General features: G+C 38.5%; 3 protein-coding genes across 7 annotated transcripts in view; 2 read left to right on the top strand and 1 right to left on the bottom strand.

Moving 5' to 3' along the window:
• LOC106082858 (rho GTPase-activating protein gacF) overlaps positions 1-2,355 on the top strand; it is a 167,281-nt gene extending 164,926 nt beyond the window's left edge. For 2 of the 3 annotated variants that reach the window (XM_013245594.2, XM_013245595.2), the window contains one exon: positions 252-2,355. In XM_013245594.2, the coding sequence (XP_013101048.2) occupies positions 252-718 (467 nt within the window). In that variant the 3' untranslated portion in view covers positions 719-2,355. The remainder of the gene's footprint in view (positions 1-251) is intronic. The other variant, XR_009397596.1, reaches the window with a different exon arrangement.
• Positions 2,356-11,087: 8,732 nt separating this feature from the next.
• LOC106082852 (cyclin-dependent kinases regulatory subunit) lies at positions 11,088-11,902 on the top strand. The gene is made up of 3 exons (XM_013245583.2): positions 11,088-11,159; positions 11,220-11,397; positions 11,460-11,902. The coding sequence occupies exons 2-3, from the start codon at positions 11,342-11,344 to the stop codon at positions 11,626-11,628; spliced, it is 225 nt and encodes a 74-aa protein (XP_013101037.1). The 5' UTR covers positions 11,088-11,159; positions 11,220-11,341; the 3' UTR covers positions 11,629-11,902.
• A 526-nt stretch (positions 11,903-12,428) lies between these two features.
• LOC106082854 (remodeling and spacing factor 1) lies at positions 12,429-24,525 on the bottom strand. 3 transcript variants are annotated; one of them, XM_013245589.2, is made up of 9 exons: positions 24,147-24,525; positions 23,875-24,059; positions 23,212-23,817; positions 20,901-23,138; positions 18,563-20,840; positions 13,686-15,050; positions 13,364-13,622; positions 13,184-13,278; positions 12,429-13,123 (listed from the first exon to the last, which is right to left on the bottom strand). In XM_013245589.2, exons 1-9 carry the CDS (start codon positions 24,310-24,312, stop codon positions 12,588-12,590), a joined length of 7,728 nt encoding a protein of 2,575 aa, XP_013101043.2. In that variant the 5' UTR covers positions 24,313-24,525; the 3' UTR covers positions 12,429-12,587. The 3 variants fall into 3 exon arrangements, with proteins under 3 accessions (XP_013101043.2, XP_059220560.1, XP_059220559.1); XM_059364577.1 differs by having other exon boundaries at positions 13,184-13,275; positions 13,364-13,625; XM_059364576.1 differs by having other exon boundaries at positions 13,364-13,625.
• Positions 24,526-25,194: the final 669 nt, after the last annotated feature.

Here is a 25,194-nt window from a genome sequence, read left to right on the forward strand (position 1 = left end):
GCAAACAAAATGTTAAGACCTTTATTCGCTCGACCGCTACCGTGATTTCGACAGACCGACGGGCTGACAGGGTTCGATCGCCTTCGAATGTCGAGACGATCAATAATATATATACATTATGGGGTCGCACATTAATATCCTATTGTGGTGGGTAAAATAACTTTCTAAATTATGCCAATAGGTGTATAGAAGGGGTATTCTGAAATGAGTTTATACCTACTTTTCCTAACAACTCTTTTTTTTTATTCCAGTGACTCCCACTGACCTCTCGATGAAACCGTCTTGCTCTTCGGCCATCACTTCAAACACCCCAAGCACAACCGTCAATGTAAACAATCAAGGAACCAACAACAGTGGCAGCGGCATTAGCAGTTTAGCCACACTCAACCAACTCAATGTCAACACAAACCTAAACAATGGAAATGTGGCGAATACAAATGCCTTGGCCACGGCCACTCACCAACTGCAGCAGCTGCAACAAGTGCAGCAGCAACAGCAGACTCAAGACCAACAACAACAACAGCAGCAGGGACTGAACGTTGTGAATGCAAACAATGGCATGGATGCCAATGCGGTGCGTCCTCCACTGCTGCCGCACAAACTAAGTCCCAATGAAATCACTGCAGCACGCCAAGTCATCTCCGCTTACAGAGAGAGCGCTGCTTTTCTTTTGCGAACCGCCGACCAAGTCGAGCAACTGCTTGTGCAGCAACAGTAAGTGTGGGTTTTATCCAAATGGATGGAGCAAATTTGGTCATTGCATTCGAAATGATGATAAGGCGTAAGACATCGTGGCAATCCAAAACATTGGAGCAGCTGATGGAGGCGACAAAGGCGGCAGCAGCAACAAACCCTTCTACTTACTAAGTGTACTAGACATTTCAACTACAGCAACAGGCAGCAGCAAACATGCAGAATTCTTCCGTTTTTAAACTACCAGCAAACCTAGTTTCGTAAGATCTCTGCCACATGGGGGCCGGCAGATGAATGGTGAAGCCCCGGCAGCGGCAGTAGCAGCAGGATGGTTCCTATTAACCCATAAATAACTCTACTTAACCGAATATTAACAAACATAAAATAGCCAAATATGAATCACTCTTCATGCCTACTAAATCAACAACTACCCCTACCATACCCAAAACAACTACAACAACAAATAGTCAATATTAACTAAAGAAATAATAACCAAACACAATCAATTAGAGAGTCATTCCTCCATGTTAGTCGAAATCAGCGTCAATGTCAAACTCAAATCTGACATTTGCGTTAACGACACCCGCAACAGCGCTGAGAAGCGGCAGCAGTCAAAAAACAGCCAACCACTAACCTAATCCAGCAAAACATAAGAAGAAGAAAAACAAAAGACACATAGAATTTTATGCTACCACTACATAAAAAATAGAACATATACTTAACTATTTCATCTACATACAAGCATACATATATTATAACAGCAAACAATAGTGTTGATATCAAACAACCCTTCCAACCCTCCCAGCCCTCGTACGACCACATATATTTCTCGTTTCCGGTTTACACACAGACAGATTCATTCCGACCATCGGTCTGATCTCCACTTTCTCTCTCTCTCTCTCTCTCCCAACCCGATATGTGTTTTTCTCTTCTTTTTTTAGTTTTGTTTCATTTTTGACAGTGAGCACAAACGAAAAGAACTGTTGTAAATTATTAAGCAAGAAAAATAATTCTTTATAAATACACAAACACATATACAACTTAAATACTTTTTAAGCCAATCATTGATATAACATTTTAAGAAATTATTAAGAACAAGTACTACACAGGGTGATATAAAAAAATATATAAATATTAGCACACACTCATTTATTTATCTTAGACATCAAACGGCGGCAACCATTGCTGCAGGTAAACTTCTGAATTTCTATCCATTTCGATTTTCCATTTTTTACCCCCCTTCTCTCCCTTCCCCTTCCCCAGAAAAGAGAAAAAAGCAGCATTGTTTTGAATTTACTGAACTTTAAAAAATAAAATAAATCCAAATGCAAGAAAGCTAAAATGAAACAACAATACAACTCGACACACACACCTATTCAAATATGTAATCAAAATAATATTGAAAATATGCCACAAAGTTATTGAATTTTTAATTTTTAAGATCTATTATTATGTAAATTTCCATAGAAAACAAGTAAAACAATTGACCCCCCCCCCCCCCCTACCCCATGGAAGACCCCAATTCGATTTTAACTGTGAACTCCATAGGACAACCAGGCGAAAGTGAGGAGCATGATGGCTCCAAACACGCCTTGCTAACTTAAAACGCAGAAACCACTCGATATTTGTCAAATATTTAAATAGTATTAAAAAAAAAATAAATACAATGAATTTATGAATTAAATGTACAACTACTTGGTCTTTTATTTTGTTGGGTCAAACCATCGGTCCGACCGTTTTAACGAAAATATAGCTACATCACATTCGTCTGCCAAATTTTTTTGTCTCACATTAAAGTTGATTTGAAAGAGTCGGATTTAAATCGTCGTCTACACCATCCCTAATGGAGGGCACTGTGGCGCAGAGGTTTGCATGTCCTCCTATGACGCCGAAAGTTTGGGTTCAAATCCCGGCGTGAACATCAGAACAAATTTCAGCGGTGGTTACATTTATGAGGTATCCTGCGGTCAATCGGTCCGACCGTTTTAACGAAAATATAGCTACATCACATTCGTCTGCCAAATTTTTTTGTCTCACATTAAAGTTGATTTGAAAGAGTCGGATTTAAATCGTCGTCTATACCATCCCTAACGGAGGCCACTGTGGCTCAGAGGTTTGCATGTCCGCCTATGACGCCGAAAGTTTGGGTTCAAATCCCGGCGTGAACATCAGGAGGTATCCTGCCATGTTAAAACTTATCTACTAAGTGGTGTCGCTATGCAGCACAATGCATTTGTGAATTAAATGCACAAGTACATCGTCTTTTATCCAGGTATCCTGCGGTCAAACCATCGATCCGACCGTTTTAACGAAAACATAGCTACATCACATTCGTCTGCCAAATTTTGTTGTCTCACATTAAAGTTGATTTGAAAGAGTCGGATTTAAATCGTCGTCTATACCATCCCTAATGGAGGCCACTGTGGCTCAGAGGTTTGCATGTCCGCCTATGACGCCGAAAGTTTGGGTTCAAATCCCGGCGTGAACATCAGAACAAATTTCAGCGGTGATTACATTTGTGAGATATCCTGCCATGTTAAAACTTATCTACTAAGTGGTGTCGCTATGCAGCACAATGCATTTGTGAATTAAATGCACAAGTACATCGTCTTTTATTTTGTTGGGTCAAACCACCGGTCCGACCGTTTTAACGAAACTGTAGCTACTTCACATTCGTCTGCCAAGGTTGCATATGCAACTGTTCACTGGAGCTAGAGCAGTTCAAGGTGCACATTTTTGGCAAGTGCTTTTTTTCCTGCGCGTTTCTGGCTTTCAGTTTAATATCAGATTTGTGTCCTGCTAACCTTGTTGTTAGTTTATTTTTTCTGGTTCCAACATACATCATCGGGCATGCATTTGTTCCATCGCCATTGCATTTTATTTGATTTTTTTGAGGTTAGGATTTTCATGCATTAGTATTTGACAGATCACGTGGGATTTCAGACATGGTGTCAAAGAGAAAGATGCTCAGTATGCTTTGACATTTCATCATGAATAGACTTACTAACGAGCAATGCTTGCAAATCATTGAATTTTATTACCAAAATCAGTGTTCGGTTCGAAATGTGTTCAAATTTTGACAAATTTTGTTCAGCGATGAGGCTCATTTCTGGTTGAATGGCTACGTAAATAAGCAAAATTGCCGCATTTGGAGTGAAGAGCAACCAGAAGCCGTTCAAGAACTGCCCATGCATCCCGAAAAATGCACTGTTTCGTGTGGTATGTACGCTGGTGGAATCATTGGACCGTATTTTTTCAAAGATGCTGTTGGACGCAACGTTACGGTGAATGAACACATTTCGAACCGAACACTGATTTTGGTAATAAAATTCAATGATTTGCAAGCGTTGCTCGTTAGTAAGTCTATTCATGATGAAATGTCAAAGCATACTGAGCATCTTTCTCTTTGACACCATGTCTGAAATCCCACGTGATCTGTCAAATACTAATGCATGAAAATCCTAACCTCAAAAAAATCACCCTTTAATATTTGATTTGTCAATCTTATAAATCTTCGATTTTGGGTTTGTCAAAATTATTCTAAGGGTGTTTGTCGTTTTGTGTAAATTTTGTAATTATTCCCGTCCACGAAATTTGACCTTTCGAAGCGCACATAAGTATTTGATTTAAAAGATTTGGTTTCTTGTTCTTTGGCTCTTGTAACAGGATTCTGCTTGAAAAGCGTCTCTATTGTTTTTTGTGGAAATCTGTTGTTTTTTAGTATTTGTAGTACTATGCCCTTGTTTTTCCCGTGAAATTGTCCATTACTAATGGTCATAACTCTATTATTAAAAATTTTGGCTGTGTTCAAAATTATCTTTTGGGATGTTTTGAGTGGTAATTTAGAAGTCTTCCGAAAGATGTTGATTTCTGGTACCAATCAATCAGTATCTTTCCGTTCTGTCTAATTATTTCCATATCTAGGTAAGGAAGGCGGTTATATTCTTCCTTCTCAATTCTAAATTGTATGCACTGCAAAATCGATTGCACTGGTTTTAATTATCCCAATAATTATCGTCAAGGTCTTAGTTCTAATATCACAGTTTTGAAGACATCTATCCAATAGCTTCTCCATAATTATATCGACCACTATTGGCGAGGCTGCAGATTCCATTGATAAATCTCTAATTCTTGTACATGAAATACCGATTGTCCTTTCGTCATGTGTGATTAGTTTTCAATTGTAGTCCACTTACTTTCTATGATTTTTATTGCACAATCTACAGGAATACTCGGAAACAATGACACAACATCTAGGGAAATCGTCATCTCGTCTGCATCTACCACAGTGTTTTCAATCTCTCTTTAAAGTGTGCCGAGTTTTTGACATTGTATTTCGAACCTTCTGTCAGTTTTGACAAAATTGTTGTAATGTATTTACAAAGACCACTGGCAGGTGAGTTTACCGTTGAGCATATCGATCGTAGTGGATAACTCTCTTTGTGTATTTTTGGCATACCGTATATCCTCTGGACCACAGCCGTTTCCGTTTTCAGTCTCCTTTTTCAGCGTCATCTATTATTATGTTCGCGTATATCTCGTTGACTAGTTCATTATTCTTCTTCTGAAGAATGGTCAGTATTCCTGAATTTGTGGGTATATTTTGTGAACCGATTTTTGGTTACAAAATTCTACGAATACTTAAACAAAAATTGGTGCAGATAGTTCCTCCCTACCAAAAATTTTATGGGTTCATAACCTAAAATTTCTGAAAAAAATCAAAATTTTGTTGTTTTTGTTTGTACAAAAACTAACATAAATATTTTCTTCATATCTTTTTTTTCCACCAGTAGATATTATTTTTTATATTTTAAAGAGAACTGACTAGAGATGCTATTAATGCTGCGGAAATCCTAATATATAGTAGTTTAGGCTATCCCAAAATTGACAATTTTTAGACAGAAAAATGTTTTCCTCAAATCGCAAAGCACCGATTCCCATGTTCTTAACACCTTTAAATAGCCCCACATTTGTACTCACTAACTGCCAAATGTTTCTAACTCCTAGTGTGAGAAACAGGTAGTTTACCCAAAAAGGCTCATTTTAGAGAAGGTTGTACCTTATTTTGGTCATTTGGAACGCTTTTTATAATAAATTGTAACATTTCTTATTTTTTTTTTTTGTTTAAAGCGCTATTTTATCTACAAATTGTGAAAAGATCATGATAATATATGTATTTGTTTCGACTTTATAGACCCTTAAAGTTACACGCCATTAAAAAAAAAATGGCGTGTTCGAAGCCGTCAATACAACTTCCAACAGATGCACAAAAATCATGTGTACTACGGAAGAAGTGTAATTGCCATAGAAAAAAAGTCTGTCATTACACAAAAATACATGCAATTGTATCATAGAGGCGTTTTCGCAATTAATACGATCGCAAATACAACATACCAACGCACGGCCCTTGAAGCCATCACACCGAATACGGCTGAAAAGTCTTCTAACCAAAGACGAAACGTGTCCCATAGTGGTTGGTGTGTGTTCCTATCTTTGGCTTTCCTTTTCCATTTGAAATCTCCGATCATTGAGCTCGTCTCGAAAGAGAAACAAACAAAAATTGTAAAATTTAATGATCTTCACCCTTACACGCAAAAAACTTGAAAAAAAAATAATTTTAAAATTTTTTTTTTCGATTTTATCCCAATTTTACTTGTTACAGATTCAGATTACTAATAAAATTTACAATAATTTTAATGCATCACGTTTTGATATCCGACTCTTCAGTTAAAAATTTATAAATTTCAGCCAAATCGGATAAGAATTACGCCCCCAAGAAGCTCAAGAAGTCTAATCAGGAGATCGGTTTATATGGCAGCTATATCAGGTTATGAACCAATTTGGAAATCATACCAAAACAATACTAGCAAAATTCGAAATTCGAACTCGAAATCAAATCTGAAGATCGGTTTAAATGGTAGCTATATCAGGTTATAGGCCTATTTGAACAAAACTTAGTGCAGTTGTTGCAAGTCATAACAAACCGCAACGTGCAAAATTTCAGCCAAATATTTCCTAAGAAGTCAAATCGGCAGCTATATCAAAACATGGATCGAAATGGTCCATTTGCAAACTCAACCGACCTACACTAGTAGGAAGTATTTGTGCAAAATTTCAAGCGCCTAGCGCGCGCATAAAAAAATGGAACTCTGCAAACAAATCCCACAAAAACGACACGCAAAAATTAAAGAATTTGCAACTTTGACGATTGAATTAGAGCGACATTCTGTGTACGTGAGGTAGTGTTTTTATACGTCAAAGTTCAAAATTGTTTAAATTTTGCGCTTTGCTTTTGTGGCATTTGCTTGCAGTGTTGCGCATACCATCCAATTTTTCCTTTTACAGTAGTTTGGACTTAGGTGCCCATGTTACTTTTGCACGCTAATTTGGGTATGTAAAACAAAAAATGCACTTATCACCATTGTTGTTGGGTAACTGCCACTACCTGTAAATGAATATATCTTTCTTATCACGAAGCACTTACCTTCCTAAATGTGTAATTACATATACCTGTATAAATGTATAGTACTGCGATTCTTATATTTTATATAAGAAAACGGTCGATAAGCAGCTAAAGCGAAATTTTTGTTGCAATAAGAAACAAAATTTAAGCGAAATTTTCCATAACAGTATCGAAACGGGAAATTCTGAGAAAAGCACTGAAAAAACTATGGCTGAATTATTTAAAGATTGTCTCATTTGGACAACAACAAACCATCTTGTCATCAAGCTGATCGACGTTTTGCCGACGCGTACAATGAAATTCGTATGTACGTGTACAACACTGCTCATTGAATCCGTATTTAAGGATCTTGTCAGCTGATTTTATAAAGGGAAAACAGACGATCGTGCCATTTAATCCGAATTTAAAGAGCAGTGTAAACGGGGTTTATGTCGGAAAGAAGATAACAACAAAAAGAATGCAAACAAACATCGACATCTTAAGCTGCCATTAGACGATAAGACATGACATATGTAATTTCAAAAACAGCAACCCTGAATGTTGCACACAACCTTTAAATAATTCAGCCATGCGCAAAAACTTTAATCGATACTTTCACAAGATAATGGCAAGTAAATGATTGATGTACCGCGTACACTCAGCGTTATTTAGTCAAATCTGGTCGACTGTTAACAGCTGTTCGCGGGAGACAATCTTTATATAATTCAGCCATGAGGAAAAACTGTAATCGACATTCTCACAAGATAATGACAAGTAAATGATGGATGTATCGCGAAAACTCAGCATTATTTAGTACAATGTAGTGCACAGACAATAGATTCTTTTGGATGAATATTCCCTCTCTCAAAAAAATGGCAACCATAATTAGAAACCTAACGTTTTCTTATCAGAGAAAAAATATAACCTAAATTTGACCTATTAAATACGGTATTGACTTATAAAAACTTTTCAAACAAGCTGTTAATTGCTTTAGTAATTTTTGACATAGAAATACAATTTTCTTTTGACAAGTGATTGGTAAACAAGTTATATGTTAAACATATTTTTAATTGTACGAAATTATTTTTTATTTAATAGTATAAATTATGTATTGATCAAGACCATATTGTGGTCCCTTTCACACATATGTAATGCGAAAAGAAATGGGAATGTGTCAAATATATATGTATGTATGTCTCGCTTTTATCCTATACAGATACAAAGTGGTGTGGCTTGACGAAAAAAAATATCAAGAACAAGTAAGAGCGTGCTAAGTTCGGCCGGGCCAAATCTTATATACTCTGTACCATGGATCGGATTTGTAGAGTTCTATGCGCGGTATCTCGTTTTAGACAAGCAAAGAATATTGAATAAGAACTGTAATGCAAGTTATAGTCGATTCGGACCATAAATTAATGCTGAACTTTGTAGAAGTCATTATGTAATATTTCAGTTCGTTCGAATAAGAATTGCGTCTTGTAGAGGCTCAAGAAGCAAAATCGGGAGATAGGTTTTTATGGGAGCTGTATCAAGCTATTGATATTCAGACCATGGGAGAAGCCGTTGTACAAAATTTCTGCCAAATCGGATGAGAATTGCGTCCTCTAGAGGCTCAAGAAGTCAAGATCCAAGATCGGTTTATATAGCAGCTATATCAGCTTATGTACTGATTTGCGCCTTACTTTGCACAGTTATTGGAAATCAAAACAAAACACCTCATGCAAAATTTCAGCCAAATCAAATGAGAATTGGGCGCTCTATTGGCTCAAGAAACAAAGTTTTTGGAAGTGACCAAAACACCAAGTGCAAAATTTCAGTCAAATCGGACGAGAATTGCGCCCTATAGAAGCTCAAGAAGTCAAGACACATTATATGGCAGCTATATCAAAACATGTACCGATTTGGCCCATTTACAATCCCAACCGACCTACACTAATAAAAAGTATTTGTGCAAAATTTCAAGCGGCTATATTTACTCCTTCGAAAGTTAGCGTGCTTTCCACAGACAGACGGACGGACATGGCTAGTTCGACTTAATATGACATGACGATCAAGAATATATATACCTTATGGGGTATATATGACAAAATTAGTATACCCCATCCTATGGTGGAGGGTATAAAAATAGAAAGTGTGTTTTGTATCACTCCATGAGATGTAATTTATTTAATTATAATTTCAAAGGACGGACGGACATGGCTAGTCCGACTTAATATGACATGACGATCAAGAATATGTATACCTTATGGGGTCTCAGACTCATATTTCGAGGTGTTACAAACAGAATAACAAAATTAGTATACCCCATCCTATGGTGGAGGGTATAAAAATAGAAAGTGTGTTTTGTATCACTCCATAAGATGTAATTTATTTAATTATAATTTTAAAGGAAAAAAAATTGTATTCACAATTATTTTATAGAGTATAGAGTAACAATCTTAAGAATGAAACAAATGCTGTGTTTTATTTTAGTCCTATCCTGTGCAAGTCAGATGTTCTGGATAAAATATCAGTGCAATGTTATAATGGTAAGTTATCGATAACATGGAATAACAGAAAATTAGGAACGATTAATCGTGATTTGGACTATACAGTAGTGCTGGCAAAATATCGATGGCTCTATCGATATTTAATATTTTGACAGAATATCGATTGTTTTTTTTCCGATGGATACTATCCCAAAAGTTTATTTTTTCCCAAAAATAAGCAATCCAACACTGAATGTATTCATTAAGATACATTTGTATTCATTAAGATACTTACAAAGGGCGTAATTTTCAACTGATTAGACCAACATTTTGTACAATAATTTCTCTCATAACTTCCAACTGACTTTATAAATCTTGGTTTTATTTGGTTTGGGAATTAATATTGCTTCTATATAAATCGATCTCCCGATTTTTACTTCTCATTTTTAAAACTATCGAAAATATCGAATGTTGCGATTATCGATAGTTTGCCAGCTCTACTGTATAGTACTAAAATGAAACAGCTGATTTCAAATCGTTTAGAGTTAGGGTAGAGCTACTCAAAACTATGGAACGTATCATGGATACTAGGGTAATGAGTAGGAAGTCTAGCGAACTGCACCTTTACAAACAGCACGCTTTTATCCACCTATCAGTACCAAACCTAACCTTTGTCTACGTATCTGTACCGGGTGGACCGGGTCCTTAGAGACTAGATAAACTATATGCTAAGGAACAGATAGATAAATTGTTTGTCCCATCACGCAAATTTAAGGGAGAAAGGGACACAGGGCATGCCACAGGGGGCCATTTTGCCGCCACTCCTATGGATGCTCACCATAAATTCTCTATTACGGATGCTGACTGAGGAGGGATTTAAACACATCTGCTACGCAATCGATGTTATAAAACTTCTAGGGGTTAAGGAACCGAACCAGCTACGCAGAAGGGCTGAAAGGGTCTTGCAGATGGCGTACGACTGGGCTAGACATAGGGTTCTCAATGTTAACTCAGAGAAGACTGAAATCTGCCAGTTTACGAGAAAGACGAAGGCGGGCCAATTGGACGCACCACCTTTAGCTGCTGTTATTTTCATACAACAGCTAAATAAAAGCGTCATTTATTTCAATAGTTTCGAAAAACTACTCAGGTGTTTACACTATTTACCAGATAAATACCTTTTGGGAATTTACCCATCGCCCATCTCTACACATGTATGCTTGTATATATCGCTTAAATCCCCAAAAACGCAGTATAAATGGACAGGATTTGTTTTTGGATTTAGTGAAATCCAGATCATAAAAATTTCAATATAAATGTGCTATTTTATTTGCATTGTCATGTGTAGCAGCCACAAGATTATGCCATGACGTTGTTCGCAGTTGCCATTTGTTATTGAGAGCGATGGGTAATCTATTAATATTTTGAGTCTATGCCACTAAACATCTTCGATTTTTGCACACCAAAAGTCGAATAATAATCGATTAGTCAAAAATCGACTTTTTGATCCCCAATACATCGTTTATATATCATAGAAGCCGCCAAACAAAAAATTCGTGCGTCGCTTTTAAAACATTGCACCTTTCATTTTAAATAAATTTTGTAACTATTCTTAGCACCTTTAAGCGAATCAACGAATTAAAAACAACGGAAGTTGAACGGTTGTGCAGTTATCATTTCACAAAATTCCATCAATTGAAAGGACTCAGGAGGTACATAACCTAGCAAGGACAAGAACATGAGCAAGGAAATCTATTACTCTGATAAATATTATGATGAAAAGTATGAATACAGGTGCGTATGATTGCCTAAAGTGGAAATCAAATAATGGTCTTCCTTTCATCATCATCGTTTAGGCATGTGGTTTTGCCAAAGGAACTGGTAAAACTGGTCCCTAAAACACATCTGATGTCTGAAGCTGAATGGCGTTCAATTGGAGTACAACAATCACGTGGCTGGATTCACTATATGATCCATAAACCTGAGCCGCATATTCTTCTATTTCGACGGCCCATACAACAGTGAGGGTCGACTTAAGCCTACAACCGATTGTATATAGCCTACTACTCTATTCCTTATCCATACACATACTACAATGCCAAGAAACATTAGTTGGAAAGCGGCCTCCTGCTCTTCTCAATTTTTGTTTCGATGTTTGGTACATGATCGCCACGCCATGGTAACCCTAGTTTTTGTTGTCCCTTTCGAGTAGATCCAATGTTTTTTATGTTTGCGCTCACACGAATCCTTATTTACCATAAAACAAAATTAATAAAGATATGATACGTTGATCGACAAACTTAAGTCGCTTTCTTTCAAAACTAAGGATCATTTGAGGGTGTTCTGTGCCAACCAGAAAAGTACTGATGTGTTCTGGGAATCAATTTTTGAAGACGTTTCATATCAAATTACATAAATTTGTCATTTGAAAACGTGTAATGAAAACAAATCCCGTTTTCCTGATTGTTTCAAGGTACACATATTACAAAAAAGGAGTAGAACAATTATTTTCCCATATTGTTCCCCCCTGAGAGAATCATTCAAAAAATTTTTTTATCTAGTTTATTGTAAATTCGCCAATCTTCACATTCGACGAATGGGTTTGAAAACAGAAAAGTAAATATTATATAATACTAGAACATAAATACACATAATTGATGATGATACTATACTATAATAATCATATATCGAATGCGCCATTTCGTCAACAAGTTGGTTCGTATGACGACAAACATACACAATAAATGGTGGACGACGCAGTCACTACAAGTAAAAAGGCTTAAAATTGCAAAATCATGTCAATACCCAAAATAAACGATGAAACATTACGGAGTGCATGGTTGTTATTTTTGTTCGAAGTCTTACAAGCATACATAGGAATTAAAGGGGTCGCGAACGCGCGCGTTGGCGTGGACACCTTTAAAGTTTTCCTTTAGAAAATAAATATGTACATACAAAATTTATGATGAGGGATGTTTCTAATGTTACGTGTTGTAGTCGTCATGTTGGGAACTAAAGTAGCTTACCAGGCCGCTAAACTCGCTAGCCTGGCCGTCATTACCTGGCCGTTGTTCACTTAACGGGGGTGTCGCGTCACGATTGGGTCTTGGCGGAGAGTCATCTACATGTTGGTCTCCATGACCAGGCGAACCATGCGGCTTTGAAACAGGAACTGTGATAGCCAACGGGGATTTCACAACAGCACTTCCGGCAGTGAATGCCTCTAGCGTGGTAAGCTTTTTCTTGGGTTCTGGGCTTGGTTTGGACGTTGGTTCGACCGGCGTCTTAGATGGGCTGCTTTTAATAGGCATTTCTTGCTTGACCATCACAGGTTTTTGGATCCTCTCTGGAGAAGTAACTGCAGTTGTACCTGAGCTTGATGACGATGATGTTGTGGGAATAGACGGTACATTGGAAACTATAACTGATGGTGGCGGCTGCTGCTGCATTGCAGTTTGACCTCTCAAAGGTGTCGTCAGGGGTGGTGGGGGTGGATAGAATCCGTAAGGTGGATAAGCACCTGAAATGGGTGGGTTTGCATTAAATCGTTTGAAAATGTATTGGTGTTAAGGCAACATACGCGAACCAGCCGGATACTCTGATGAATGTACAGGTGGAGGAGGTCTATGATGACCACGAGGACCAAAATTCGGATTGCCAAACAGTGATGGCCTGCTAATACAACAAAATATTTTGTAAAACAATTTCTGAGCTGTGCTTCATATTAAGTTAAAAATTAAAGACAATAAACTCTTTATACCCATAGAGATTCAAATGTGGAGCGGAATGTCTGGCAGTTGGCGGGCCTCCAATAAACGATGGTATATGATGTAGCGGTGTTCGAACATTGGGATGATTGCCAGCGTTTGGCGCTGAAAGAGGTCCGGCTCCCTTCAAAGGCGGCGGTGGACCATACGAATGTCGCATTGCTGGATGGGGTGCCAAATGGTTTGGTGCCATTTGTGGCCCTCGATGACGCTGTGGATGAGGAGCACGCGAACCGGGTGGTCCATAAAATCCTGCTGTTAAAAATTTGTAGTTTTAGTTATAACAATATCAAACAAGTCAAATTTGAAACACACCTTCAGATCCTGGATAGATAGATGTTGGCATGGACGCCATTGGCCTTCCTGTCATGGGCGGTCCGGTTTGTTGTATGCTGGGCGTTGGCGGACCCTTGAGAAGTGGACCCCCTTTTATTACACTTGGGGGAGTGGATTTAGCTGAATCCGCAATAACCGCTCCTGACACAGCCGCAATGGCTGCTGCTGTTTGTTGCTTCTGCAAGGTATCTCGCAATGGAGTGATCTTTTTTCGCCGACCCCGTGGCTTCATTTCAGGCTCTGCAGATTGTGTTGTACCTTTATCCTGTGATTGAAGATTGAGTTGCTGCGCAGATTTCACGACAATGGGAGATGGTGCCCTACATGCCGTCGGAAGAGGAGATGCAGGCGTCTGCATTTGCAAGCTGTTAGCCATTCGAGTGAGGAGTGACGGAGGATATGTCCGAGGCAACGATTGAGTCGGGGGTGCTGAGAGGGCATTTAGCAAATGACATGGCTGCGGAGCAGCATGTCTTGGAACAGGTAGTCTCTGAACCATTTGCTGACCACTGGATATTGCATCTTGAACGTTGAATTGATGTCGCAATAATGGTGGATGCATTGTGGGCATTGGAAATCTTTTTCTCACTGGTTCTTGAAGGCCTGAAGGTGATACCGTTACAGGCACCTGTGCTGGCTGAGTTGAAATAGCGATGGGTGGCTGTGTTGGGGGTACATTCTTTTCGACTTCTTTTGGTTTTGGCTTCACCGGTGCACAAGGCGTCCGCAGTACTTCATCTGGCGGTGGCAATTCCCTGGCTGAAACGGCTCCAAAGTCCTCCTCTTCGTCTTCAACCATACGAGCTATGGCATCCTCATCCATATCCTCTGGCAGATCATCGGGCAAATCGGCATCGTCGAAATCATCTACATCACCTACGTCAGCACTCAAGTCATCCATATTTTCTCCCCTTCGTTGCAAGTAATCTATATCCAGGACCTTAGCCTGCCTAATAACCGACAATGGAACCGTTGAGAGCGAGTCTCCTCCCGCCACTTTCGAAGGTGATTTCTTATCTTTGTCACCTTCACTTTTAATTGGCGTTAAACGAGGTGTAGCTACCAGTTTGGCTCCTTCTGCATTCTTCTCGGCCAACATACGTTTTATTTCCTCTTGACGTTTTATGAATTTTTCTCGTTCTTCTGGTGGCGTATCAGGTCTCTGTACACCTGGCTTTATTCCTCCATCCGAACTATCGTCATCAAAATCTTCAATGTATGCGTATCTGCGTCCTCGGGTGCGTCTTGTGCTGTCGCCACTGTCGGAGAGACTCTGCTCCTCGTCGGTTGATTTCTTTTTCTTCTTGGTTTTTGAAGAACTACCAACTTTTGCTTTTACTTTTGCTGTTTTGGTATCAAATATAAAATTTTCATTATTGTTATGACTGTGACATCAGTTTTCGATATTAGTCAAAATATGTGTACATGTATGTATGTTTTTCTTTGGTAATGATTAAAAAGGCATGCATTTTCAATGAAGCAATAAAACTAAAATGTTGCTATAAAAAAAAAAAAAACAGTCCCGTTCGCTTATTCGCTTTTAGTATTCGAACCACTCTAAGATGATACCGCACATTGTTCCAACGCTACAGTCATCAAAAATAAAGATATTTAACTGAATTGGTACAAAACCTATTTTCCCCACACAAGCCATTTATATTCTTGGATGGCCCAATTAGTGACATGAATGAGTAGCTGCAATACAATAAAGAATATCGTCAATTCAACTGCTGCCAAATACTGTCGGAAGAAATCAATTTAGATCTGGTATTCCTCCCTTAACTTCTGGGGTTCCCCAAAGTTCTGTTCCGGGTCCCCTTCCATTTATTTTGTACATAAATGATCTGGTCTGAGATTTTTGATTCGAACTTATGCAATGTTTTCCTTTTAGCTGATCACTATTGCACACGACGCTTGAGGGACAAGATCATATTTTGCAGTGGTCGAATAATAATTCTCTTACAATTCAATTCTCTGAAGACCAAAGTCATTTTCTTTGGTTCTCATGAGACAGAATTAGAGATTTTTTTTCGTCAGACGATGGTAGATTTTTTAGAGCGACCATAAGTGTTTGGACGTTATTCTAGTATACACCCTTTGTTTTGGACCCCATACTGAATCTAGTCATTCTAAGACCTTTGGGATTTGGCGTAAATTGTATTCAATATGTTTTTACTTTCCAACCTAGGTTTACACCAGAGTTGCACATGCAATTTTAATGCCACAAATACAATACGAATAGGAGGTTTTTTCTATTGCCTTTGATTTATATAATTTGCTAAAGATCAGGCGAGTTTTAAACAGTATTGTTCGATTTATGTATAATATTCGGGTTCATAAACATGTATATGATATTGCTGTTAAGTTTGTTGGATCATCCTTCAATAGCTTTTTGGTTTGCAGGATTTTATATTTTTTTTTTACAAAGTCATCAAGAATGGAATGGCACTTGCACTTTATTCCACGTTTCACGACCGATTAGAAATACGAAGGTGAAAATACCTCGAATTCATAGAACTATGTTTGAAAGATCCTTTGTCGGTCATGTCGCTCTAAGTGTTGGAATGCTTTACTCTCGGAATTATTCATAATTTTATATTTCAACAATGTTTCCGATTAAAAATTTTCGATAGTAAATTTCATTCGATTTTGTTATTTGCCTACGACTGCCACATAAATAGCACGCCTTTTTCTGCTACACATCTTAATTTCATGAAACTCGTATTTGGCATCCGAACTTCCACAAACTTGTTTAGAGTTCTGCTATATCTCTGGAACTTTTATTGATATAACTTTACTAAAAATGAATAGTTGTCAAATTTTGGGTAGTGAGGCTCTGTCAGTGTGATGACACTCATGCTAGGTAAGGTTATTATCAGTCTATATATTGATTCGCCTAGGCATATATTGTAAGTCTACTCTTGGCTTTGAGACAGATCAAATGATTCGAGTCCTTTGGTCCTTACCATTTAGCACATATAATTTCACTTCTGTTAACATCGACTTAAAAAAAACACTAATTCTTGCAAGTTTGTGATACATACACGCAAGAGATGAATAATGAGCTGAATGTGATAGTCGATGGAGTAACGATTCCGACCATCAAGAGTCCCAAAATACTTGTCGTTCTTAAACATTATCTGCCACCAAATCGCACGAAGTCCTCGAGTCACTTGACGGGCAGCACTTGGGGTGCTGAAAAAGAAACCTTGTTGACCACACACAAAGCGATTGGCAGGTCAGTGGTAAGTTATTCAGCGACAGTGTGGTCTCGTATGCCACATCCATATGATGGTTACAACAACAACATTTTAGAACAATGAAAAAATCATTTGAATAATAATAACTTTGTGGCCGCAAAACTTTTCTCCAAAGAGGTATCGCACTGCAGCACGCCGTTCGGACTCGGCTGTTTTCCATCTAATTAGACAAGTACTTGAACAACAATCAAAGGACAAAATGTTCGCTGCCTTAAACACTTTTCCATTTCATAGCCAATTCTCGGTTTTACCTTAATCCAAAGCACCATTATTCTTAGTTTCTGTGATTAAAGATTAAAGTTTCCATAGAAAACATTTATGTGTGCATTATTAAAAATTTAAGTTTTAGGAGCTAAAAAGCCAACAATTTTCAATTTGTTGGTGATTACTGTGAAAAATACACATTTTCTGGTGAAGAATTTGATTTGTATAATTTTGGGACGAAATAAACTTTGATATTGATGGTCCCGATGGTCCTCAAATTATTAGATGGGATTCTCGGCAAGAGTGCTGCAACCAAAAACATAGCCACGGATCGATCCCTTATGGTTTTTGGTGCATTTGGGACGCTTGAAAAGTTGCAAATATACCTTGTTCCAACTAAAATGAATGCAGAATTATATTAAGACATCTTAAACAGCATATTTGATTCTGTTGACGAATAGTGTGGAGTTTCCATAAAACAATGATGCCTCCATATTGAACGATTGAAAAGGCATATTTTAGATCAAGAAACGTAACTTTATAATGGCGGGCAGGCAATAATAATTAAATAGTAATAAATTGATATGGCAACATTGATATTTTTGAGTTTTATGCCAAGGATACTTTTAAATGTCCTTATACACAAAGACAAAAGGATACATAACAATATATTATGAAACATAAAAAAAAAATAGATATGCACATGTAAATATTTTCTATGGAAAAAATTATGAAATAATTTTTTTCATATCAAAATTATTCCAAATGCTTTGAAATATGGTAATAATATTAAATAAGTAAAGAAACAAAATCAAAAAAGAAAAACATTAAAAAAATGATTTTAATTTTTTATTGCAGTTTTACACAATGCACATATTTGCCTGGGGTACTTCAACTTTAGAGTGCAGTCGCAGAGAAATTCTTTCTCTCTATGTAAAAAGTTTTGTTATGCTCAAATGCCAACATTTCGCGAGAGAAACTTAAGCTTTCTGGGTTCGAATTAGCGCGGATATAACAAAGTGCAATGGATAAGGCGCTTAAACAGATTCCAGGCAAAAAATGTGAGAGGAGTTGTCATTTGCTCTTAATTTTTATTAATGGTCGTAACTTTTTTATTTTTTGGGTTTTATGACATTTTGAAATAACCTAGCTAACAGACCATTACCTATGAATTGTGCAGTACGAAACACGCATCAAAACATGTTGCGGTTTTTGGTCGTCGCATGAAAGTAAAGTTTGTCTATAATCTATACCTTTTATCATTATGTCAATATTGCTTTGTTTTGTGTTATTTTTGGTTGTAGCAATTCTGTCATTTGTGCAATTGTAAAGTAAGGTGAAAAATTACTATTAACTACATACATATAAGGATTTAAAGCAAAAATTACTTACATTGGAGTGGTTGAGATCGGGGTTGTTTGCCACCACCCACGCCTTCGATTTCGTCATTGTCGTCATCATCCTCGGATTCGCTAATATCGTCATCGGAATACTCCAACTTTTTGGACTTGTTGGTAGAATGTGGTTTAGGTTTGGACGCTTTGGGAGGAGGTGCGGAGGCATTTGTTTTCTTTGATTTCTTTCGTTTGTTAGGCCTCCAAGCACCATCGGACTCATCTGTTGTTGTGTCGTCGCACAAATCGGCACTGTCTATGTTTTCGGATAGCTCCGAGAGGTCATCATCATCGACTTCACTTTCGGTGTAATCGGAAATGTCTTTGCGCTTTTTCTTAGATTTCGGCTTCTGTATTTCTTCGTCGTCATCGCTTTCGTCAACTACAAATTTTCTGTCCTTCCGACGTTCGCGGAAAGCTCGGCGCGCAGCCTTTCTTTGCTTTTTCTTGGATTTATCTTTACGTTTGTACACCTCCAAACTGGAGTCACTGTTACTGGTTGCAGACACGGATGTATCGTCGTCGTCATAGTCTACTGATGAGCCCTTGAAATCTTCATCGGATCCATCATCATCTTCGGAGCTTATGTCCAAAGTTGTGAGTTTACGAGGCTTCTTCTTGAGATTACTTTTAGGCTGAACTACCTTTTTAATTGGCTCATCATCACTGTCTGTTTCATTGTCGCACTTGTCCTTCTGTTGTGCATTGGAAGATTTTTCTTTTTCCGGCGTAACTTCATTTTTAATAGTGTCATCTGCTATCGCTTCGCCGTCCTCTATTTGCTTTTGGCGAGCCTTCTCCTCTTTATCCGCTTCTATAATTGTCGAAATATCTTTTCCACGTCCCAGATTACCCGCTCCCGCAACTTCGTCCATTTCCTTTTTAAGGGCAGAGTTAATGAGATCGTCATACTCATTAAGCCTATAGCTTACGTTGATTTGCCTGCGCTTGCGCAACTTGTAGATAGGTTCGTTATCGCTGTCGGAGTAGGAAGATGATGATGAGCTACTCTTCGATTCACTGTCGGAGTTAGATCCACTTGGGGTGTCACTGTTGGGTTCGGATTTAGATCTATGCTTACGAGCGCGAGTGATGCGTGTTGAGCCTCTTTCTTTGCGACTCCTCTTGTCGTTGTTTTTATTCTTCGATAAGCATCTACCTCCTTTGTTATTGGCTGAAGGTTTCTTTGGCTCAACGTCACTCTCCCCCGAATTCGACCCCTGTGAGTCGTCATTGTTGTCGCTTGTCTGACTATTCGTGTCATCGCTATTGTCAGCTGAATTTTTTCCGATTTTTTTCTTGCCTTTTTTAGTCATTTTGTTTTTGTTCTCTTCCTCTTCCTGCTGAGCTTTTGCTTTTGCAATTGCTATTTCTTCCGCCAAGCGTTGCTCTTCCTCCTGTTCTTTTTTTCTGCGCTCAACCATATTGTCAAATTCGTTAAGGTGACTTTCCAAAGCTTTAATTAACTGTTCCTGCTGACACGGTGGACAATACCAGTCTCCCTCCGGAATATAAAAGAGGACTGGCGATAGACACGAACAATGATAGCCCTTGTCGCATTTGTCGCAAAGTAGTATCCATTCCGGGTGGTCGGATTTGTTGCACTTTTGGCAAGCTTCCTCTTCTTCTATCAGCTCACTTTCTGTTGCATTTTCTTTTCTCACAGTGCGGGCTCTCTTCATTGGTACAACTTGTGTCTCGTCTTCAATTTCGGATTCAGGTGAAAATTCGTGGTCCGACTTGAAAAGTGGTGACCCAGGGTCAGTATCGTAATGAGGCGGTTCTTCGTCTTCTTCGTCATCAGGGTCTTCTTGTTCTTCCGAACCAGATGACCAACTGCCATTTTTGCCCGGGCACTTTTTCTTTTGGACCTTTTTCTTCATCTCTACATCGCTCTCTGCGGAATCCGAAGAAGGTTCCGATGGTGGCGGTACTACTGTAGGATCCAACTGTTTCTCGGCCTTCTTCTTCTTTTTTAGTTCCTGTTTCATAGTTCTCAGTGCAATTTCTTCAAGTTTTCTACGTTCCGCTTCCTCTCGGATCTTTTGTTGTGCTATGCGTCTCGATTGTCGTACGGGAGTCTCGGAATCGGTACTCTCAATTATATTTGTCGTGTCTACATCCCTTTGTTTGCGATTTCCTTTGATCGTCACTTTTGTTGGAGTCTCTTGCTTAGCATCGGCGGATGTATCCTGCAATTTTGCTTCAGACTTTTCAGATTTGTCCTCATTTTTTATTTCTGCAGATATCATGGAGGATGAACTTGGAGCTCCATCCTAAAAATATGTCAATTATGTAATTTTATAATAAAGAAAATGCTTAACTGGGTAACTTACCACAATTTTTGAATATTTCATGTCATCCTTATCTTTTGTATTTTCGAATTCTTTTTTAGGCTCTGCCAATGCCTCAATGTCTTTTTTACATCCTCGAGTTCGTTTTATTTGAGGAATTTCACGATGTGCGGTGGAAAGTGTTGCGCGTCTCCCAGAACGACGCCCACCCAACTCCGATTTAGGACTCTCTTTAACTTCATCCGTGACATCTTCGATATTCTGACATTCCGGTATCGTTGCTTCGGTCTTACACTTACCTTCGTATTGCTTTATATCTTCAGACAAAACTTCCTTCTTTGCTTCTGGTGCATCGGAAATAATGTTATGATCCACTTCTTCGCTGCTATGCCTTTTTCTGTGACGTTCGGGGAAAGCAATCGACTTTTCAGCAGTGCTACTCGTAGGTGGACAAACTTCGATAACAGATTGTTTTATAGGAGTGCGCGCATCTGCATCACTCTCCTCCTGTCGTATCTGAGTGAGCAAATTTTTTTTCAACGGTTTGGTAACGGGTGATTTTTTTGGAGGCGAATATTGAGTCTTAACAGCTACCTCCTCTTTCGCTTCAATATTGTCGCTTTTATTCGTTTCCTGTGTTCGCTTCAATTTCTTTTCGATAATTTCGTCCAACGTTGGCTTGTGTTTGGCTATACTGCCCAATGGGTTACTGGGCGAAGGCTTTTGTTTTGTTGATGTGGTGCTGCTGTGTAAGACATTTGTATCCACTTTTTTATGCTGACCGTTGGTATTATTTGGGAGGGCATTTTCCGGGCACAAATTTTCTTCGGGTTCCGTCTTCGTTATAGGTTTTTCATTATGTTTTTTGGGGGAGACCAGCTTCCTTCGTCGTTGCACATTCTCTTCGCCACCACTAGAAGAAGTGGTTTCATCATTAGCGGCTGCCTTTTGAGCTTCCACCTTCTTTCTCAGCTCTGCATTATTTTGTTTTTGGCGCATTTTTGGGCGCTTACCACCAACATCTCCCTCGTCAATGTCGACATCCTTTTCATTATGAAGGTCTTCAGTATTTGTGTTCTCGGAATTTACATCAATTTCACTCTCTGATTGTTGACGTGCAGTTGTTATTTGCTGGTGTGCAAAATCCTCGAGACGACGTTTTCGACTCCAAGCCGTGGTGATCGACGAGACGGCTATGCTGCCATCTGCTTCAAGTGGCTTTGATTTTGTTTCGCAGTTCTTCTGTATGATCGGTTCAAGTTTAGGAGTATTTTTCTTTCTAATTTGCTTTGGAAATGCGCCGACTTTATCTTCCTTTTTTCGCTCAGCAGCATCATAGATATCGTCGTTTTCCTCCACAAGGGCACTGCGATTAGAGTCCAAAACTTTTTCTTTTTCAACGCTTATGGAATGAGCAGCTTTGCTCAAATTCAGTTTAATTTTTGGTACTTGATCTCTTTCCCCATTACCTTGGGTTTCCTCACTCTTGGCAGGAGAATCGCTAGTTCTTTCCGATTTATCTTTGGAGTTATCCACTTTTGTTTCCACCTTCGGGGAACAGTTTTTTAAATTCTCTTCACTAGCTGTGACGTTTGTAGGCGTATTAGACTTTGACGCATTTGGGGTCCCTTCGCTGGTGCCCGAAGTTTTTAATGGTTTTGGAGACGAGCCCTCCGATGTTAACAATTGTTTTCTCTCCTCGGGCACAACCATGTCTGAATTCAATGGCAGTTCTTCCTCAGTTTTTATATTGCCTACCATATTGTCGAAACCTGATCCTTCTCCATGAACCAAAATGACTGTTTCTTCTATTGCTCCACTGACTAATGGCAAATCTTCGTCTTCGATGCCAAAATCAGCATTACTCCAAATGTTCCCCGCATCACAATCTTTTCCCGATCCTTCGCCCTGCACGTGCAAAACAGGATCAGAAATTTCTCTGCCTACAATATCCTCGCCAATTTCTTCATCGTCGTCATCATCAAAATCCTCTATTTGTTTTTCTTCATTCTCGTCTTCTTCGGCGGCTGCCGAGTCAATATCTTCTTCTTCGACATCGCCTTCACTACTCCCATCGACGTCCTCTTCTCCATCCTTCTCGCATGAATCGATGTTATTTGGTCGTTTAGAGTCCAACAATGTTGGTTTAGGTTTCTTTACAAGACTTCCCTCTTGATTTTCCTCAAGACTTGAGCCCAGCATCCTTTTTCGGTTTAGATTAGTGTGACCATCGGACTCGGGTAACTTATTTTTTATTTTATTTTGTGATATCAACAAGGGCTGAAAGAATAACGATCATTATAAGTATTACCTTCTTCTAACAACAAAAACCATTTTAGTTTTAATCACTTACCTCTACCGTTTTCATGTTTTCACTTTCTATCCTGGAATCATCATTTTCGGTTTCTTCATCGTATTCTTCTTCGATTTCTTCAAACTCTTCGTCACATTGCTCAAGATCCCCGGCTACTTTTTTATTCAATTTTGCATCTTCCTCGGCAGCAAGTTCTTCCTCGCCTTTACCCACATCCTTGGCCCCTTCCTTTGAATTCTTTTCAGTAATGAGTCTAATACTTATTTTTGGTATCTTTTTCTCATCGTCGCCATCCTTCTCTTCAGCAGGGGTAATCTGCTTCTGATCGCAGGTTCCTAAGCTATTGCTGCTACTGGTATCCTCGTCCACAATGCCGATGTCATTGGATGGCAGAACAACTTCATTGCCGCGAAGCCGTCCAATCAGATTCACAAACTCATCGCGATTCGTTGCAACCACTTGCCAAATTTCTTCGTCTAAATGCTCCTGATATATACGCAGATTGCAGTCATTGTCCTGAGTAACCCAATAGGCATGGCCCAGACGATCCCGTCCAATTGGTTGTGTTCTTAGTGAGTCCGCACTTTGATTTAGAATTTTTGCCCGAAATTTCATGTTTCTCTCAAATTGACTTTCGAGTAGCTCCTGAAAATCAGTATGTATAAATATCTTCATGCTATGAAGGATTTTTCTCGTAATTACCCGTAATACACGTAGCTTCACTTTAATGCTTGCGTTTTTGTATCCAAAGCGCTCTATCTCCCAAGCATCATGAGCCGAATAGCAAAAGCAAAATTTACTCAAAGCGGATTCCCAACTCTTTTCGTGCACCGTCCTTCGAGTTTTTCGCATAAGCTTTATATGCATGTCCTTTAGGGAAGGCGCAACTGAAAAGATATATTTATATATTTTCAAAGAATTTTCAACATAAACTCGGTTACCAAGAATGTCGCAGAACCTTATATATCCATTACCTTCGTCTGTCTTGGTGAGCCACTCCTGTAGTTGCTTGAAATTGGGCAAGTCTAACCCGAGGTCCCCACCGAATTTTTGAAGAAAAGCACATATCACCGCAAAGTTCGGATCATTTGCACAACCAGGCAAAATCAAATGCTCCGTGTCCGCTTGAACGGACGCCATAAGTTAGCAAATTATAGAGAGAAATTTTCCGACAGCAAAACAATAATAAGTGTACTTTCTTTAGAGCAGGATTTTCAAAACCAGCGAAAAAATATTTATTTTCTCTCACTGAATTAACACAACACCTGCAGCCGACACATTTTAATTAGTCTTTTAGTCTTAGTTTTTTGCAAACTTATTTCTTAATTCCCTTTTTTACCATCAAATCGAAGATACAACACAATAGGGATCTATAAATCGACTTAAGAATTATCGAATTATCGATTTTTCATGCGTACAAATCGACTTTTTGGTTTTCAATAAAATCATAGACTATAGATTGATATAGATGAATTTTCACTCCCTCGAACAAATGGCAACCACGAACAACGATTAAAAATCTGACGATTTCTTTTGTTTCAATCTAAGCTGAGTATTCTGCACATCTTTTTGGGCGGAATGCTGTCAAACTCCATAAAAAAGTTGGCGAAACGCTGGAGAAAAATTGGTGAAAAAATCGCAAAAAGAATTTTTAGTGGCAACTCTTGAAATCATTGTATGCATCGAATTTGTTTTATTGGTTTCAATGTTTCACGCAAACAAATTTGTGTGCTCACAAAATTTGTTTATTAATCCCTTCCCTTCCCGCGCTGGAAACTAAAACCCCGTTTACACTGCTCATTAAATCCGGATTTAGGACTCTCGTCAGCTGACTTTATGAAGGGAAACAGATTATCGAGCCATTAAATCCGGATTTAAAGAGCAGTGTAAACGGGGTTTATGGCGTAATGCACGTATATAGGGTTTCGACAGTAGTAGCTTCCAATATATGTATGTATCTTTGTTTATTTCTTTTCTATTTTCTGTAAATTAGATTTTTTAATTTTTTGTCACCTAAACTCT

Source organism: Stomoxys calcitrans, chromosome 3 (genome assembly GCF_963082655.1).
Source record: "Stomoxys calcitrans chromosome 3, idStoCalc2.1, whole genome shotgun sequence".
Classification (NCBI taxonomy): Eukaryota; Metazoa; Arthropoda; class Insecta; order Diptera; family Muscidae; genus Stomoxys; species Stomoxys calcitrans.